The sequence below is a fragment of the Nannospalax galili genome, unplaced genomic scaffold (assembly GCF_000622305.1).
Source record: "Nannospalax galili isolate Female #2095 unplaced genomic scaffold, S.galili_v1.0 scaffold752, whole genome shotgun sequence".
Taxonomy (NCBI): domain Eukaryota; kingdom Metazoa; phylum Chordata; class Mammalia; order Rodentia; family Spalacidae; genus Nannospalax; species Nannospalax galili.
The window spans coordinates 1499672-1518604 of NW_008333404.1; the positions used below are offsets into that span (position 1 = coordinate 1499672).

Consider the following 18933-nt stretch of genomic DNA (forward strand, 5'->3'; position numbering starts at 1 on the left):
GGGGGGTGGGGGGTGGGGTGGGTGTTGATAACTGCAAGCTGGGGCAAAAACAGGATTCCTGTTGAATAGCTAAGTGTACATAAAAGATGCCTCCACCTCCATGTCCTGCTCCACCCAAAATTTAACCAGGGAATATAAATGACAGTGAATTTGGCATAATAAAAAAAAAAAAAATCAACTACAGTGAGATGTTCTGGTCATGGTGTGTGAAAGATGAGTAGGATAGACACTATCAAAGAGATCACATTACCACCCCAAATTAGAGCTAGAAGACCCAGGTACAGCCCACACTTTGAGGTACGGGAAGCCCAAGGATTTCAAAGAAATGTAGAGGTCCAGCCTCAATGAGAAGCTAAGCTGTGTGTTGCTCCATGAGGATGTACTGTTTGAGACCTGGCTGGACTCCCAGTGGTCCAACCGAACATGAGAATCTCAGATGTTGTGTGGGTGGGGCTGGAAGGTCTCAAAGGTCTTCAGCTCTGCACAGGGCCAGTAGGGCTGAGCGACAGTCCCCTCTCACTGTATCCTGCAGGTAAGGGAGTCGATGTTAGAAAGACCCGTCCACTATATGGTCCAAGCATTCTAGCCCCACTCCTGCTGGTCCATTGCTCATCAGGAAGGGAAGAATCTGTTATACCGAGTCCTTCCTGCATTCAACCAAAGGCTCATGGGGTCTCAATGGCAGGGACAGTGTGGGGAGGGGAGTGCTAGGACACCAGGGTTCCAGGCTAAGAACTAGCCCAGTTTCACCTGGAGAGAAGAGTAGAGAGACTTCCCAAATTTCTTCTTGAACTCAGCTCGAATGCTTAGAAGGTCAGTCTCACTTCGGGAGATCAGGATGCGTGTCAGGACATGGTAATTGGGCTCAGTTTCCTGGTAAAGAAACAGATTAGGGAGTGTATAAGGGGATGGTTAAGGGTAATAATCTCACTAAGAGCAGGGGTTGAATGGCATGGATGGTTGTAGGAAGTAGAGGCAAGGTGGAGTTAAGGGGAAAGAGAAATATACATTATCAGGGCCAAAATCATCTTTGTTTTTCCTCATGGAAGATGATACAGCAGGAAATATCACTTAGAGCAGATAGCTTGAATAATTTTTCTCTCTGTCCTTTTTCTGTGGTACTGGGAGATCAAACCCAGGGCTTTGGACATGCTAGGCAAGTGCTCTTACCACTGAGCTTCATTCTCAAGCCTTTTTTCATATATAAAAACTTCTTTTTTTTTTTTTTTTTTTTTTTTTTTTGTCTTTTTGAGGCAGGGTCTTCCTGTAGCCCCAGTTGGCCTGGAACTCAATGTGTAGACCAGGCTGGCCTTGAACTCACAGAGATCCACCTGCCTCTGCCTCCCGAGTGCTGGGACTAAAGGTGTGTGACACCACGCCCGGCCTATAAAAACTTTTAAAAGATTTATTTTTTACTTATAGGGGCAGTGGGGGGAGAATATGTCACATATATTCAGGTGCCTGGGGAGATCTGAAGAGGGATCGGATCCACTGGAGCAGGATTTGTAGGCAGTTGTAAGCCATCTGACATGAGTGCTGGGAAGTGAACTTGGGTCCTCTGGAAGAGCAAGAAGCACTCAACCACTGAACCATCTCTCCAGCCCCATGCTTTTGTTTCTTGAGACAATGTCTCAGGTACCCTAGAGTAGCCTCAAACTTACAACACAGATGAGGTTGACCTTGAACTTATGATCCTCCTACTTCTACCTTTCCAGTGCTGGTTTTACAGATGTGTGTGTGTCACCATGCCTGGCTAGCATTTTTTTTTTTTTTTTTTGGTTTTTTTCGGTCTCCCTGTAGGCCCAGCTGGCCTGGATTCACTAGGGGAGACTGGGCTGGCCTCAAACTCAGAGACCTGCCTGCCTCTGCCTCCCAAGTGCTGGGATTAAAGGTGTGTGCCACCACAACTGCCTTCTCTGGCTAGCCTTTTTAAAAATATTATTTTGAGACAGTCTCGGTAAATTGCCCGTACTGGTCTCAAACTTTGATGCTCCTGCCTAAGACTCTCAAGAAGATGGTATTACATGTATGAACCACCACATCTAGTTCTCTTATTCCAATTCTTTTGTTTTTTGAGACAAAGTCTCCCTGTAGCACAAGCTGGCCTGGAACTGCCTATGTAGACCAGGCTAGCCTCAATCTCACAGAGATTCTTGTTGCTCCAAAATTGTAGAACTGTAGAGTCACTCACTAAGTAGTCTCATTAGTGAACTCTTTATACCAAAGCTGTATCAAACATAATTTGAGTCTCAACACTTGGCTGTTCTTGGCATCTTACAGTGCTAAGGTCTTCATGATAAACACTGATTTTAGAGTTCAGATTGGGTCAAATGTATCCAAATCGGCCTTTGCTGAAGGTCATTTTCCTAAATTAATATTCCTGACAATCTGCTTCTATTTATTGCTCACAAGAGTAATAGGATCGTCTTGAAACTTTTTCCTTAAAGAAATTCAAAAAAATGGGCCTACTTTATTTTATGACTCCATCTTATTTTTGCTGGGGGCAGAGTCTCATGTAGCTCAGGCTGGCCAGAGACTTTTTTCTGAAGCCAAAGATGACCTTGCCTTGAATTCTTGATCCTCCTGCCTTCACCTCCCAAGTACTGGGATCTCAGGTATACACCATCCCAACCAGCTTTCTGACCCTTACTTCTAAGATAAATTTGACATTTATACCCAATAGTGTGAGTCTTACATATACTAAAAATTCATTTACTACTAGGATTCAAGTTTGATTGCTTTCGTGTGTGTACCTAAGTGCTCTACTACTGAGCTACACTCTGTTTTTTTTTTTTTTTTTTTTTTTTTTTTTTTTTGGTCTTTTTGAAGCAGGGTCTCCCTGTAGCCCCAGCTGTCCTGGAACTCACTATGTAGACCAGGCTGGCCTTGAACTCACAGAGATCCACCTGCCTCTGCCTCCCAAGTGCTGGGACTACAGGCATGTGCCACCACACCCAGCACAAATTGGTTTTTATGATAGGAGCTCAGACGGATAACCATAGCTCTTCAAATGAATTTTGGTGTTGACTCATTATAATGATCCAGGCTTTCTCAGTTAAGTATAATAATCAACTCTCAAGATGGAAATCTCTGGATGATAGAGCAAGGATTTCCATAGTTTTTTACATAGTTTTTTGTTTTGGGTTTTTTTTTGTTTGTTTGTTTTTTTGGTCTTTTTGAGACAGGGTCTTCCTGTAGCCCCGGCTGTCCTGGAGCTCACTATGTAGACCAGGCTGGCCTTGAACTCACAGAGAGCCGCCTGCCTCTGCTCTCAAGTGCTGGGATTAAAGGCTTGTGCCACCACACCTGGCTATTCTGTCATTTGTATAGTGTCACCAATGGGAATATACAGAAGGCTACACCAGTCAGGCATGGTAACACACGCAGGCGTACCTAGATCCCAGCAGTTGGGAGGCAGAGACAGACAGCAGGTAGATCTCTGTGAGTTCCGGCCTACACACTGAGACCATATATATTTAAAAAAAAGAAAAATAAAGAAAAATAAAGTCTTACGGGTTAGAGAAATAGCTCTTGCAGACAACCTGAGCTCCATTGTAACTCCAGCGCCAGGGGGATCTCTGACCTCTACAGGCACAGTCACATATCACAGACCCACACATAATTTAACATAAATCTTTTTTTAAAAAAAGTCTACTCCAGCCTGGTGCAGTGGTGCATGCCTTTAATCCCAGGACTTGGGAGGCAGAGGTAGGTGGATCTCTGAGAGTTCGAGTAGTCTACATAGTGAGTTCCAGGCCACTCCCTGGGGCTACAGGGAGACCCTGTCCCAAAAAGACCAAAAAAAAAAAAAAATGTGTGTGTGTGCATGTGTGTGTGGTGTGCACTCTGTGTGTGTGTGTGTGTGTGTGTGTGTGTTAGGGACAGTTCTCAGGGGAGACCTAGTTCATAAAGCAGAATTACTAGAGTCTGTTGGTGGAATTACTCAAACCGAAATCATTAGTTTGAGGACAGGTAATACGCCAGGTACTTTTTTATTTTTATTTTTTGTCTTTTTGAGATAGGGTCTTCTTATGTAGCCCCAGCTGGCTTGGAACTCGTGATATAGATCAGACTGGCCTCAAACTCACAGAAATCCACCTGCCACTGCCTCCCAAGTGCTGGGATTAAAGGCATGTGCCACCATGCCTAGCTTATGCCAGGCACTTTTAAAGAAGTGGTTTAGGGGTTGGAGAGATGGTTCAGCAGTTAAGAGCACTGACTGCTCTTGCAGAGACTGGGGTTCGATTCCCAGCACCCACATGGCAGCTATGACCCGTCCTTAACGCCAGTACCAGGGGAATCCAAAGCCCTCTTCTGAAGCCTTCTGCATTGCACAACACGGGTGCACTTACATACATGCAAGCTAAAATATATTTTTTTTAATAAGTGGAAGCCGGGCGTGGTGGCACACGCCTTTAATCCCAGCACTTGGGAGGTAGAGACAGGTGGATCTCTGTGAGTTCATGGCCAGCCTGGTCTACTAGTGAGTTCCAGGCCAGCTGGGGCTACAAAAAGACCCTGTCTCAAAAAGACAAAAAAAAAAAAAGAAAAAAGAAGTGGTTTAGAGATGAATTCAGGGTCTTGTGCATATTAGGCAAATGCTCTACCACTGAACTTTATCACCAGTCTGAGGATGAATGATATGGAACAAAATCTTGCCAAGGAAGAGAAAAGAGGCTCTGGGCACTAAAAGCACTTATGGTTCAGCTGAGGAGAAACTGATAGGGCACCAAGTGTTCTAGATCATCTGTATCAGTGCTTTGTAGGGAGATTGTGACTTGCTAGTGTTATGGCTTTGGGCAAGGTGCTTAATTTCTTTGTTCTTCAGTCTTCTAATAAAACAAGGCTGTGAGGATTCATTGAAATATGAGTAACATACTGAGGACAGCACCAAAGACAGGAGCTTCCTGTGTAGTCCTAGCTGGCCCCTGGCACACCAGACTGGCCTCAAACTTGCCTCGTCCTCCAGAGTGCCGAGTGCCGAGATTACAAGCAAACTCCACAAAACCCAGCTATGATTATTCTTTCTAGTGTTATCACCTTTGCCTCTGACCACAGCTGATACCGGAAAGGGCAAACTCCTATCTGTATTTGATACACAGACATTAAGGCCCAAACTTTAACTTTAGTGCCCTTGTAGGTCAACTAAGTTCTAACCACAGCTCACTCCTCTACCCAGTCAAGACAGTTTGTAAACACAAAGGAAGAGAGCTGCTTGTAGGTTTCCAGCAGCTCTGAGCATATTCCAGGCAGTGGCCTGGATGTCTCGCCAAGGCTTGGTTCTGAAGGGCAGGGGCGGGAAGGAATGTACCTCTCACCTGGAGGGCTTGGTGAAGTTTGGCAGCAAAGTACAGTGGTGTGTTCCTTATCACCGAGGCTGGAAGCAAAGGTGGAAGAATGGAGGGCCATGACTAGGGCCACGGCTTCCCATCCCAGGAGAGACCCCTCCATGCATCCCATGCGGGTCTCTTACCTAGGCTGAGCAGGGCCACTTGGCTGTCTCCGCGGAAACGGTTCTGTATAGCATCTTCCAATTCTTGCCCAGTGCATCGCCGATACCGATCAAACACTTTTGGGATGTGTTTGGGGGGAGTTAGAAAGATAAATTGATTCATGGGGTTGGGGTTACTTGTCACAGAGAATCATGACCCTCCCTACCATTCTCTGCCACACTCATTGATAGAGTAAGCTGGAGGGATAAGAAGGCTTGGGTACCTCGAATGAGATGTTCAGGACTGCGCTGTGTGAATGTCAGGATCCATGGCCCCTCTGAGTTAGGTTCTACTGCCTGCTGGAGTGCCTGGGAGGAAGGAAGGAACCAGTGAAGGATTAGTCAGGATCATTGGTTAGACCCTGTAATCCCTATGATGTTCCCAAAATCTATCATGATGGTGGAAATGGGACTGAGGGTGAGTTTACCTTTTTTTTTTTTTTTTTGGTCTTTGTGAGTTCGAGGCCAGCCTGGTCTACATAGCGAGTTCTAGGCCAGCTGGGGCTACAGGGAGACCCTGTCTCAAAAATAAAAGACAGTGCTAAGAGGAGCTCCTGCCCCCACATCTAAATCCCCTATTTGGGAATGTACTGGTTCCCCCTACCCCCAGAGAATTAATCCCCTAGCCTTCTTGATTCAAGTGTCCACAGAGGAGAAACTGCCAGCTTGCTTCCTGTGAACTCAAGAGACTGAGGAAAGAAGGCAGGAAAAGGACTGGGCTGTCATATTGAGGCAGAAACAGGTTTGCAGCATAGATAGAAACACAGACGGGCGTGGTGGTGCACGCCTTTGATCCCAGCCCTTGGGAGGCAGAGGCAGGTGGATCTTTGTGAGTTTGAGGCCAGCCTGGTCTACATAGTGAGTTCCAGGACAGCTGGGGCTACAAGGAGACCCTGTCTCAAAAAAGCCAAACCAAAACAAACAAACAAAAGAAACACACGATCCATACCATAAGACACACAGACATATATAGTGGTGGAGGGAGTCTGGGGCACAAGGCCAGGCAAACTCTTAAACCACTTTGCTCACCTGGACATCCTGTTCTTCCAAATTGTAGTCAATGATTCCAGAGTAGGTGTCTCGACCCCCCTGTGTAGAGACATTATTCTCAGCAGAGAACTCCACTCAGTGGAGTTTTGGCTCTAGGCTGATTCTCTGAAGCCCTCACTTGTCCATCACAGGGCAGCAGTGCTCACTGCCCTGGCCCATCCTGAGGAGCGGAACTCCTTCCTTCCCAAGCCAGTCCTCACCTTGCCCAGTGCCAGAAGCAGGTCCTGCAAGATGCCATTGGTCTCAGCCTTAATGTCTTCCTCAGCCTCTACCTGGAAATCTGAGGCAGGGTCAAGAGCTCTCTGAAGCCTCTTGATTTTTTCCCAGGGTAGGTGGCTCCAGGACCTGTCATATGCCTGACCCACTGTGCCCTGCCAGCCCTCCTAGGAAGAGGAACTTGAAAGCTGCTTGTTCCCAGGATGTAAGAAATGAGGACCATGGTGGCCACTCTGAAAATATCCCTAAGCTGTGGGATGTGGGGTGGCTTCCTTCCAAACACCTACCTGCTGGGAATTCTATTAGAGTGGTAGCCAGGCAGTGAAGGGGAACAGGGAAACCTAGGTTGTGAAGCAACTTGTCTAGGGCCTGGCCTTCTAACCAGTATCCAAGAAGTGATGTGTGAGATGGGATATAACCCAGAGAATGAACAGGAGGAAACAACAGAAATGAAGAAAACACTGGCTAAGGCTGTAGCTCAATAGTACACAACTTGTCTGGCATGCTGAAGCCCTGGGTTCAATCCCCAGTACAGAGAGAAAGAAGAAGGCAGGAAGGCAGGAAGGCAAGAAACCAGAAATAGTGGTGCATACCTGTAATCCCAGCACTTAGGGGGCTAAGGCAGGAGGATCAGGAGTTCAAGCTACATGAAACTACTCTGTCTCCAAAAAGTTTAAAAAAGAAAAAAAGAAAATCAGAAGCAAGAGGGAATCAAGAAGGTAGAAGAGAGTTAAGAATATAGACCATGGAGCTGGAGAGATGGCTCAGCAATTAAGAGCACTGACTGTTCTTACAGAGGACCAGGGTTTGAGTCCCAGCAACCACATTGTGGCTAACAACCATCCATAACTCCAGTACCAGGGGATCTGATGCCTTCTTCTGACTGACCTCCTCAGGTATTGCACAACACAAGTGCATTTACACACATGCAGGCAATACACTCATACATATAAAATAAAAATAATAAATAAAATTTAAAGAAAAAAAAGAATATAGACTAGGGTTAATATCAAAAGAAAAAAGGAAGAAAAGGGAGATACTCTGGCTGTGAGACAAGGATGGGAATAGCTGGTCGCAAATTAGTGGGTGAGGCATGTGGCAACCAAGCAGGGCCAACAGGGCCTGATAAGTGACACATATGACTTAAGAGAGGGTTTCCACCTGTTCCCCAGGCAGCAGCAAGGCCTTTAGTTTGAGAATGTGATGTGATGGTAGAGATGGTAAAGGGGCTGGGGAGGTGACATGGGTACCTTTGGGACTGTGACAGTGCCTAATATTGTCATTACTGTGAAATTTGCCCTGGGGCCCCAGACTAAGATGGTTAATCATTGCTTCTTTCTTAATGATCATATGTGGCTCTCTCTCCCGTGGGGAGACTGAGGCACTGGTAGTATGCGTATGGGGGTACTGAAAGGGAGTAACTTGGCGAGTCAGGGTCTCAGGTGGCTCATCTGCGGGAGAGGAATGCATCATTCCCAGTTCCCCTCCAGCTCTTGGGACCTCCGCTCACATTCTTACCATGTTTATACACTGCCAGACACTCCTGCAGCAGAGGTGGGGCTCGAGTGGCAAGGATTTCCAACGCCACATCCTCAGCAGAATCTGAGGCCTACAAGAAATCGAAAGACCACTCTAACACTGGGCCATGTCATTAGCTCAGCAAGATGGCAGACAGAGGGGTGGAGAGTAGGCACTGGCAACTTCTCCATGGAAGGGTCATCACAGGGTGGCTGGCTGGAGGGGCCTCTTCCAAGGCAACCCCCTGGAGTGGACAAGGAAAGTCAGTTGCCCCTCCCCTTCTTTCAGTGGTATCAATCCCCAGATAACCCAACGATTGCCTTCTCCTGGTACCTTCAAGGCTGTCCTCAATTCCTGGGCATCAAATTGGGCTGTTGGCTGCAGCAGAGCCACCACAATCTTCTCCAGGTGACCGGAGAGTGCTGCCTGTAAGGACTTCAACAGGTCCTGCAAAATCGTCCGCATGACAGACAGAGGCACAGTTCATCACAGGAGGGTCCCAGAAACATGGGGAGGTTTGGGAAGATTTGGCTGGTTTTCATCTCAAGTCTGATTAGCCAGGAGGGAGGGTTTGGCCTTGCTGCACCTCAAGTTCTTGAGAGGGTCTCCACCCTGCTCCATAGCTCCTGGGAAGTCAGAATAGAATGGTCTTACCTGTTTGGTGCGCTCCTGGAAGGCTCGAGAAATAAGCTGTCTTTGTTCTCTGCTCCGATTGGTCAGTATATCCACAATGGCGCTGTGGTCTACTCCTGAATCAAGACAAGACTTGGCTGTTACCAGGCTGTTTACAAGGTTATGATCCCCTTGCTCTTCAGGGAAGGGCAGAGAAGAGCAAGGTCTATTTCATCCCCACTTCCAATTGCTCTCAAAAGACTATGCAAATAAAATGTCAAAAATTGCATGGAAAGCTGGGTGTGGTCATCCACACCTATAATCCCAGCACTTGGTAGACAGAGGCAGGAAGATCGGGAGCTCAAGGTCATTCTCAGGTAGTAAGTTTGATGCTAGCCTAGGCTACATGAGACTGTCTAAAAAAAAGAAAGAATTTGACCCCAATCCTAATTCAGGCAAAAGTGATCTGGTATGAAAAAAAAAAAAAAAAAGGAAAAGAAAAATAGAAAGAAAGAAAAGAAAGTAAAAGAAAATATAAAAATAAGTGACTTTTTGAGTGGCTTAGAATCCCGGATCTGCCATTATGAACTATGTGACCTTGGGCAAGCCTCTTAACCTCTCTGAACTCCAATTTCCTCATCTGCAAAATAGAAATAATAAGCCCAACCTTACAAGGGAATTGTGAGATTGGGTATGACACATTACCACGGAACTTGACACACAGGAATTAAGGCATTTCACAAACATTTCTTGAGCACTGTTCATTCACTCCACCTTTATAGCTCCTTCAAAAAAAATTTTTTTTACATTTATTTATTTTGTGTGTCTGTGTGGGATGGAGGGTGCGTGCCTGCTATAGCACACATGTGGAGGTCTGTGGAGGTCTGTAGAGGTCTGAGGACCACTTGAAAGAGTTGGTTTTCTCCTTCCACCAGGTAGGGACTGAGGGTGGAACTCAGGTTGCTAGACTTGGCTGCTCCCTCTCCCCCTCTCTGGTACCCTGCTGACCTGTAGATTCTTTATAGAAAGGTAGACTTGCAGTGCAGCATGGTGGTTCCTGCCTGTCATCCCAGCACTTGGAAGACTGAGGCAGGGTCTGAAGCTACCCCTGTCAGGTAAATATGGGGCTGGAGAGATGGCTCAGCAGTTAAGAACACTGGTTGTTCTTGCAGAAGACCCGGGTTCGAATCCCAGCACCCACATGGCAGCTAACAACTGTCCATAACTCCAGTCCTAGGGGATCCAACAGCCTCTTCTGACCTCCTTGGGCATTGCATGACATAGGTGCAGTTACCTACATGCAGGCAATACATGCATACACATAATAAATAAAATTTTTTTAAAAATCAGATAAACAGCTGGGTGCGGTGGCACACACCTTTAGTCCTAGCACTTGGGAGGCAGAGGCAGGAGGATCTGAGTTCAAGGACAGCCTGATCTACATAGCGAGTTCCAGGCCAGCTGGGGCTACAGGGAGACCCTATCTCAAAAAAGACAAAAAACAAAACAAAACAAAACAAAACAAACAAAAACAGGTAAACAGGTGCTGGAGAGATGGCTCAGCCATTAAAAGCACTGGCTGCTCTAACAGAGGACCTGGGTTTGGTTCATAGTACCCATATGGCAGCTAACAACCATCTGTAACTCTAGTTCCAGGAGATCTGACTCTCTCTTTGAACCTCTACAGGCATTGCATGACTTGGGTGCACTTACATGCAGGCAATATACTCATGCACATAAAATAAAAATACTAAATAAAATATTTTTTAAAAGTCTGGAGAATAGGGGCTGAAGAGCTGGCTCAGCAGTTAAGAACAGAGAACCTGGGTTCAGTTCCCAGAGCCCACATGGAAGCTAACACTGGTCCTTAACTCCAATTCCAGGGGATCTGACATCCTTTTCTGGCTGGGAAGCTAACACTGGTCCTTAACTCCAATTCAAAGGGACTTGACATCCTCTTCTGGCTGGCATTCGGCATGAATGTGGTACACTTACATGAGGCAAAATACTCATTCACTTAAGAAAAATCCTAAAAGAAAAGCAAGAGAGCAGCAGTTAAAGGAGGACCACAAGTGTTGAGGATGGGGTCTTACCCTGGCCTGTAATGGCCCGCAGCAGCCTCTGTACATCCTTGTCCACACTGAAGCTCAAGAAGGTCCTGAGAGTGCCCAGGGTCCCCCATGCTGCAGTCTGTAAGAGCATGGTGTTATGATGAAGGGGCACATTCTCTATTTTCTATTTCCCATCATCTCCCTGGCACCTGAGTTGACATATTCAAAGCCAGGGTTATGGTTTCATCAGTAGTAGTACATTAGCCTGGCAAAGGCAAGGCTCTGGACTCATCACCAGCTCTATTAAGTAAGCAAATAAATCCTTTAGGATTTTATGTTTCAATAGCCCATACCTTGTTGGCAAGGCCCAGGTGGCTGAGGATCTCCTGGGTCAGGGACAGTTCCATCTTACCACTGCTCACAGACATGGCTCAACTGGCTGCCCTAGGGAAGAAAACAGGAGCCAGCAGAGATAAATGTCCCCCTGGGCCTGTTGATGACTCCTGACCTGGAGCTTGGGCTTTCCTAACCTGTTCCTTTTATTGTAGGAAAAAAACAACAAAAAAGCCACCCCCCTAAAAAAACACCAACTAGAGTAGAAAAGGAGGGGTAATAGAAGAGCCCACCCACCCACTTCTCACCCTCCTTTAGGAAGCCAGAATTGATTGACCAGGGAAGCTGCTGGAACCAGCATCAACCAAACCCGTCAAGGTTGGACCCAAGGCCCCTCAGTCCATAGTCCAGATGGTGCCCTCTCCCGAGGCTCATGGCCCTTCCTTCCCTGGCCTGGCTGGGTTCTCCTCTTGTAGTGTTGGGGAGCTGAGGTGAGGGGGCACAATGAAGTGTTCTGGGTGGAGACAGCTCCTCATTGTACTTCTTCCCCACAGGTAAGACCTAACCCTTGCCTATGAAGCTCCTTACCTGCTTGCCTCTAGGAATCTCAAGTGGAATCTTTAGGTCAGCAGCTGTAATCTCTGGATTGATGTATGTGTCCTTGTAGGGACATGGGTACCTAGACAGAGAATAGACACACTTATGCTGGGAAAGGAACACATACACTCCTCCCCCAAGCCATCAGTAAGTTCCCCCTCCCTCAGATGAGGGCCCAGGTCCAGGACTTACCCCAAGAGTGCAAAAGGTGACCTGGGTGCCTTCCTGGCTTGGTGGCTTGCCTGTGTGGGCACCAGCTCCTGTGTAGCCTGGTAGAGGAGAGGAGGGGTGGGCAGCCCAGGCTGAACAACCAGTCAGATGGCCTCACTTGCAGATCAGCCCAGCTGTTGTCTCTGCTTTGGCCCCTCCCAGACGTGGGAAGAGGACCAGGCTGTACCAGGTCTACATGCAAACACTTCCCCACCTAGCATCTCTCCTCCCAGGAACTGGACCTTAACCCACACAAGTGAACTCTGTTCAGCCTCTCAGCTCAGCCGAGGACACAGGAGGCTTTGTGCATTGCTATCCCTGTGGGGCCAGGTTGGGACCACAGAAGCCTAGTCTCTGAGTCTAGCTTCTGACCTGGCTCTGCCTCTGGCTCCAGCTCTCTGGCTCCAGCTCCCTGGGGGTGTGTATGTGGAGGGGTGTGCAGGTCAGACAGGCTCCAGGCCGATTTCAAGGTTGATAGAGAAAAACCTGTTGGGGCACATACCAGCAGGGCACCCCAGCTTGCACCCTACAGGGGGTCCCAGCCCAGAAACTACTGTGATTACTGCCTTATTAAAGCCAGCTGGCCTGGGTGGGGAAGCACTGTTTGTTTCAATGAAGAAGGAAGCGCACAGGTAATCAGGAGTGGGAGCAGAGTCAAGAAAGAAAAATGCAAAAGGGTGTTCCCTGCAGAAGGGCACTGTGGAGGTGTCATGCTCCCAAAGGCAGGTGAAGGAGGCTCCCAGGGCCCCAGTTTCTCAGACTCCTTCTGTTGCCTTTTGGCTGCTGGGATTCCCTGGCTGTTTTAGCTGCAGGTGATTCAATCCCAGCAGCTGGGCTAGAGGCTGTCCCTGCACAGAGCAGCAGGTGAACAGTCCCTCAGAGCCTCAGGGGCCCTAAGCAGTTCCTTAAACCTCACTGTCTGGCTGTCCAGACCCCAGTGGTCCTCCTTGATTTCCCAGGATCCCTGAAGAAGGGACCTTCCACTGCCATCCCACCACAAGGATAAGCCTAGGGAAGCACTGGCAAGAAAGGTTTCCATGGTGGTGAGGTGGTGGGCACAGTCTGGCAGTTGTTTTTTTTTTTCTTTTGTTTGTTTTTGTCTTTTAAAGTGGAAAACCTGCACCGGTTTTAAAATTATAGGATGTGGGGTCAATCACCACTTAAAATTTATTTATTTATTCATTTATAATTTATATTTATTTATTTATTTAGCACATTGGGAGGAGTGCATGTATGGAGGTCAGAGGACAACTTATGGGAGCTGATTCTCTCCTTTCACCATGTGTGTTCCAGGGATTGAACTGAGGAGGTCAGACTTGGTGGCAAGCGCCTTTACCTGCTGAGCCATTTTGCTGGTCCCATCCCCCCTTTTTTTGAAGCAGGATCATCACCAGGCTGACCTTGAGCTCACAATCCTCCTGCCTCAGCTTCACAAATATTGAGATTTACATGTGTAAGCCATCATGATCGGTTCTGCCATTTCCTATGTCTGTCATCTAGGTAGTCATGTCAGGTCTGTAAATGGAAATAGTGGGAGAGAGTGGACGGTGGGGTGGGGAGAAGACAGGTTGGGGCATTCTGAGGATAGGTTTCCTGGGAGGGATAAATGAGGGAATATGTGGATGGCATGTGGCAAAGTGCCTTGTGAATTAGTGGTGTTAGATTATGTAAATAAAAATATACAACACCTAGTTAAATTAGAATTTCAGATAATGAATAATTTTGTTGGTATAAGTAATGATCCAAATATTTAATCTAATTACTTATGTTAGCAAATTGTTTACCTGAAATTATAATCTAATTGGATGCCCCATGTTTTACTTGACAATCTCCAAAATAAGACTCAATTTCTGCACTGTGGTTAATAGCAAAAGTTCTAGAGCCAGACTTCTCAGAGTCAGAATTCAATTCTGGTCTTCTCTATGATGTTAGGCAGGTACCTTAACCTTCCTATGCAAGGTTAAACTTCCTTAAACTTCCTTCTCAGGTTCCTCATCCTCAGAACAGAGGCTGGGCTGGGGATATAGCTGAGTGGCAGAATGCTTGCTTAGCGTATCCAAGGCCCTGGGTTCAAGCCCCCATACTGAATAAACAAAAACAAAATAAACATAAAACCTCTCTCTCTCTCTCTCTCTCACACACACACACACACACACACACACGAACAAAAAAGCACTAATGATAATGTTTATGTTATAGATTGTTGTGAGAAACAATTAGAAGTGGGGCTGGGAATGCAGCTCAATGGTAGAGCATGGATGAGGCTCAAGGTTCTAGCCCTAGCAGACCACCTGAAAATACATTAGAAAAGTGCCCACTAAAAAATAGTAAGGACACATGTCACAATGTTAGTATATAACAATAAATATTGTTACAATATTATTTTATAATGGTAGCTGTTATGTCTTCCTGAAAAGTCCAATTTGGGCTGTCAGCTTCCTCCTTGCAATTTCCCAACATAGCCACAAGAGGGCACAATCAAGAACTGAGAAGTATTGTTAACACAGCCCCTTGTGGCCACTTGGAAGTCCCGGACCCTGAGCTACAAAGGGGTTCTCATAGTTCATCCTTCCTTCCCAAGGGCGGCCTCCTCAGGACATCAGGTTCCTGGGTGAACTTGGTAGGCATCTTACTTAGGTCGGAAGAGCCTCAGGTAGGTATTTACTCACCGCCAGCAGACAAGGCAGATCTCTGAGCACATGCAAGGACCTGGGGGACACTTCAGTGATGCTGGGGGACAGCAGGGCAGCATGAGGTCCACATTACCTCAGTTTCTGATTTTTCTGTTTTGTTTTGTTTTGTTGTTTTATTGAGACAGGGTCTCTTGGTAGCCCTGGCTGGCCTGGAACTCGCTATGTGGACCAGGTTGGCCTGGATTTCACAGAGATCTGCCTGCCTCTGCCTCCGAGTACTGGGACTAGACCTGTGCCACCATGCCTGGGAGCCTCTGATTCCTGAGAACCTCTTCTGGCTACATATACCAAGCAGGCTTATGGAGAAAGGAAGGGAGGGCGAGGGCACCTGTTAGCCCAGACTCCTGGCAAACCTGCAGGTTGAACTCTGAATTTGGAGAAGGCACACAGAAGCCCAGTCACATGGCAGAAACAAAGTCCTCCTGCCCTTGAGTCTGAGGAGTGTGTGTGGTGCATTTGCAGTGGTTCTGCTGAAACTTGGATGGAATTTCAACACTTTTATTCTTGGATTAAAAAAAAAAAATATCCTTTAGTCCCAGCACTCGGGAGGCAGAGGCAGGCAGATCTCTGTGAGTTCAAGGCCAGCGTGGTCTACATAGTGAGTTCAGGTCAGCTGGGGCTGCAGGGAGACCCTGTCTCAAAAAGACCAAAAAAAAAATTTAAATTAATGTGTATGTATGCATTGCCTGCATGTATGTAAGTCCACCCGTATCGTGCAGTGCCTACAAGAACAGAAGAGGCCCTTGGAGCCCCTGGAACTGGAGTTATGGACAGTTGCTAACTGCCATGTGGGTGCTGATTCGAACTCAGGTCTTCTGCAAGAAAAACTAATGTTCATAACTGCTAAGCCATCTCTCCAGCCCTGGCTCTTTTTTTTTTTTTTTTTTTTTTTTAACAGCAGGAACAGACTGATACTGTTTTCAGATTCACTAATCACCTCAAACCCTGTGGTCTAAATTTTAGGATTGTAGTGTTGGAGGACATCTCAGAGAAGGTCTGCTCTGAAAAGGTATGCTCTGCACCCCTCATTACTGGAGGGTGGTGACCTCCCACTGCAATGGAGCTGGAACCAGAATCCAGGTGTACAAATACCTCTGATTTTTTTTTTCAATCTCTTTTTTTTTTTGGTCTTTTTGAGACAGGGTCTCCCTGTAGCCCCAGCTGGCCTGGATTCGCTATGGAGACCAGGCTGGCCTTGAACTCACAGAGATCCGCCTGCCTCTGCCTCCCAAGTGCTGGGATTAAAGGCGTATGCTACCACGCCTGGCCTTTTTTTAAAATCTCTTAATGAGGGAGGGTGTGGATGACAGGGTGTGGGGTCCCTTAGTGGAATACTTGGGCATAGCAGTAACATCCAGCACCTCCACCACTACCACATGAGGCCCCATGTTGCTTTACTTTCTCTATGTAGGACTGAATTTTTAGTTTATTTGTTTATTATTTATTTTTATTTTATGTGTATGTGTGTTGCCTGCATGCATGTAAGTGCGCCCATGTGTGCAATGGTCACAGAGGCCAGAAGCGGTAGATGGATCCCCTGGAACTGGAGTCATGGATGGTTGTTAGCAGCCATGTGGGGGCTGGGAACTGAACCCGGGGCCTCTGTAAAAGCAGTCAGTGTTTTTAACTTCTCAACCATCTCTCCAGCCTCTAGGACAGACTTCTTTTGTTTTTTTGAGACAGGGTCTATGTAGCCCCAGTTGGCCTGGAACTTGCTATGTAGAACAGGCTGGCCTTGAACTCACAGAGATCCACCTGCCTCTGCCTCCCAAGTGCTGGGATTAAAGGCATGTACCATCACTATCATCTATCTATCTATCTATCTATCTATCTATCTATCTATCTATCTATCATCTATCTATCATCATCATCTATCTAATCTATCATCTATGATCTATCTATATTTTGTGCATATGTCTATGTGTGTGGAAATGCATATGCCGCAGTACATGTGTGCAAGTCAGACAACTCCTTGTGGGAGTCATTGTCTCCTTCCATCATGTGAATACTGGGGATGGAACTCAGGTTATCAGGCTTGGTGGCAGGTGCCTTTACCCACTGAGCCATATCATCCTCCACCCCCCCATTTTGCTTTACTATCAACTCTTTGCATTGCATGATCTCAGAATATACAGAAACCTATTTATTTCACCTTTTGTTAGGACTTTTTCTGCTCAGAACTGTCACCAAGTCTATTTAGGTGCTAGAGTTGTTGTTCTATTCTTACCAAACAGCTTCTGTGTTGTATGGGCCAGCTAGATTTGGAACTATCTACCTTTTGCAGTTGGGCTCCATGTGTCTGTCTTCCCAGGAGTCTGTTCAGATACCTAAACTCTGGTCCTATGGCCTGTTCCATGCCTTGGGACACCTCAGCAGCCCGTTCAGAGGAAGTGAGTCACCACAAGACAGGCCACACTTGGGGCATTGTGGGCATGGCTGTACCAAGTTGGAGGTGGGGGATGGGCTGGAAAGGCAGGTAATCATAATCTCCTGGTCCACCCAAGGGTGGCTGTGTGTGGAACATCAACCTGGTGCTGGCTGAGGTCAAGTTTTTTCTCTCTCCATTCTCTTTTGTACACTTATCTTTATTTCTCAAGCCCTCATTATCCAGTTTCTGCTCCCAAACTCCTCACTTTCTTTCATTCATTCATTAACTTCAGTTATCCTGAGGAAGCATTTAAAAAGTCTGGTGGGGCATGGTGGTTCACATCTGTAATCCCAGTGCTCAGGAGGCCGATTCAGGAGGATGGCTGAGAGTTTGAAGCCAGGGGCTACATAGTGAGATTCTGCTAAAAAAAAAAACCCAACCAAATAAATATCTGGTGGGGACCATGGGAAAACATGGCATTTCTACAAAAAAAAAAACAAGAAAAGGAGTCAAGCTAAAAGAAGGGATAAGTAGTCCAGAGGTGTGGGAGCATGAGAGTGTTAGCTGGGGCCCAAATAGGACACACCAGATTGCTGGAAAAGGGTGTGAGGGTGTGTAGACTCAGGAGAGGGTACTAGAGCGGATCTCTGTGAGTTCGAGGCCAGCCTAGTTTACATAGTGAGTTCCAGGACAGCTGGGGCTACAGGGAGACGTTGTCTCAAAAAGACCAACCCCCCCAGCCCCCCCCAACAACCTTGGCAACCCCTTGGTAGAGTGCAAGGGACATCCAGGCTCCTGTATATTCTGAGCTTGGACAGGGAGCAAGTGAACTATACAGGTTGGAAATCAGCTATTGCCTCTCTACACCTCCAAAAAGAGAGGGCCAAACTCCTAAGACAACTTAGACCTGACTAACATTGAAACAAGCCATGGCCACAGGTTTTGTGACAGCATAAAAATGCCATTTCATGAAGGTAAAAGTTTATTTTAATTTTGAGATGGATAGACTCATTCTGTAATCCAAGCTGGCCTCGAAACCGTGGCTCCCCTTGCTTTGGCCTCCCGAATCTGAGACTAAGGGCATGAACCACCAAGCCTGGCAAAGTAAAAAAAGAAAAAAAAAATTAAAGTATTTATACATAGAGGAAGCTGCAGCTCTCGCTGTAAATAGACCCTCCAGTACATTTTAGTCAAGCTCTGTCTATTCTGAGGCTCAAGGATTTATAGGGCTATTTAGGGAAAACAAATTTTAATAGGAAATTGACCACGGCTAAGCGTGGTATAGACTGAAAACTAGAGCACATTTTGTACAAGTTCGAGAGCGGCGCCTTCACACTCAACCACAGCAGGGCGTTGTGTCCAGGCAGGGCAGTGTTGCCCTGGGATGGACTCTCCCGCAGCGGGTTGTGCATCTTACAGCGCGCAGGGCCCGCCGGGCCTGGGTCTGTCTAGGCACGCAGGTAAAGACGCGGAGCACTCCGGGGGCAGGTCTCCCAGGCGGCTGCCCGAGGAGGTGGAGGTGGAAGTGTGGCAATCCGCCGGGGGAGGAACAGAGGCCTCCCCCTTGGGCTGAGGTCGCCGACCGCAGCGGGGGGCAGGCGGGGTGGGAGCCAGGGTGGCCGGGCGGGAGGACTGTACCCACCCCCAGCTGCGACGCAAGAGTCGGCCGAGGCTTGCGCGCGGCCCGCCTTATCACGGCGGCTCCACCCGGAGTTCCCGGGGCCCGGCCTGAGAAGAGGCGGGCCGGCGGGGCGGGCGCCGCGGAGCTCGGCCCCTCCCGGCCCCGGCCCCCGC

At 47.4% G+C, this 18933-nt stretch overlaps 1 protein-coding gene across 1 annotated transcript; it reads right to left on the reverse strand.

The window, feature by feature from the left end:
* Positions 1 to 182: 182 nt before the first annotated feature.
* Anxa9 (annexin A9) lies at positions 183 to 12115 on the reverse strand. Its single transcript, XM_008828265.2, has 14 exons — positions 12061 to 12115; positions 11860 to 11950; positions 11292 to 11382; positions 10981 to 11077; positions 8930 to 9024; positions 8609 to 8722; positions 8276 to 8366; positions 6742 to 6821; positions 6521 to 6580; positions 5716 to 5800; positions 5474 to 5569; positions 5319 to 5377; positions 751 to 873; positions 183 to 526 (listed from the first exon to the last, which is right to left on the reverse strand). Exons 3-14 carry the CDS (start codon positions 11364 to 11366, stop codon positions 464 to 466), a joined length of 1038 nt encoding a protein of 345 aa, XP_008826487.1. The 5' UTR covers positions 11367 to 11382; positions 11860 to 11950; positions 12061 to 12115; the 3' UTR covers positions 183 to 463.
* Between the last annotated feature and the right edge of the window lie 6818 nt (positions 12116 to 18933).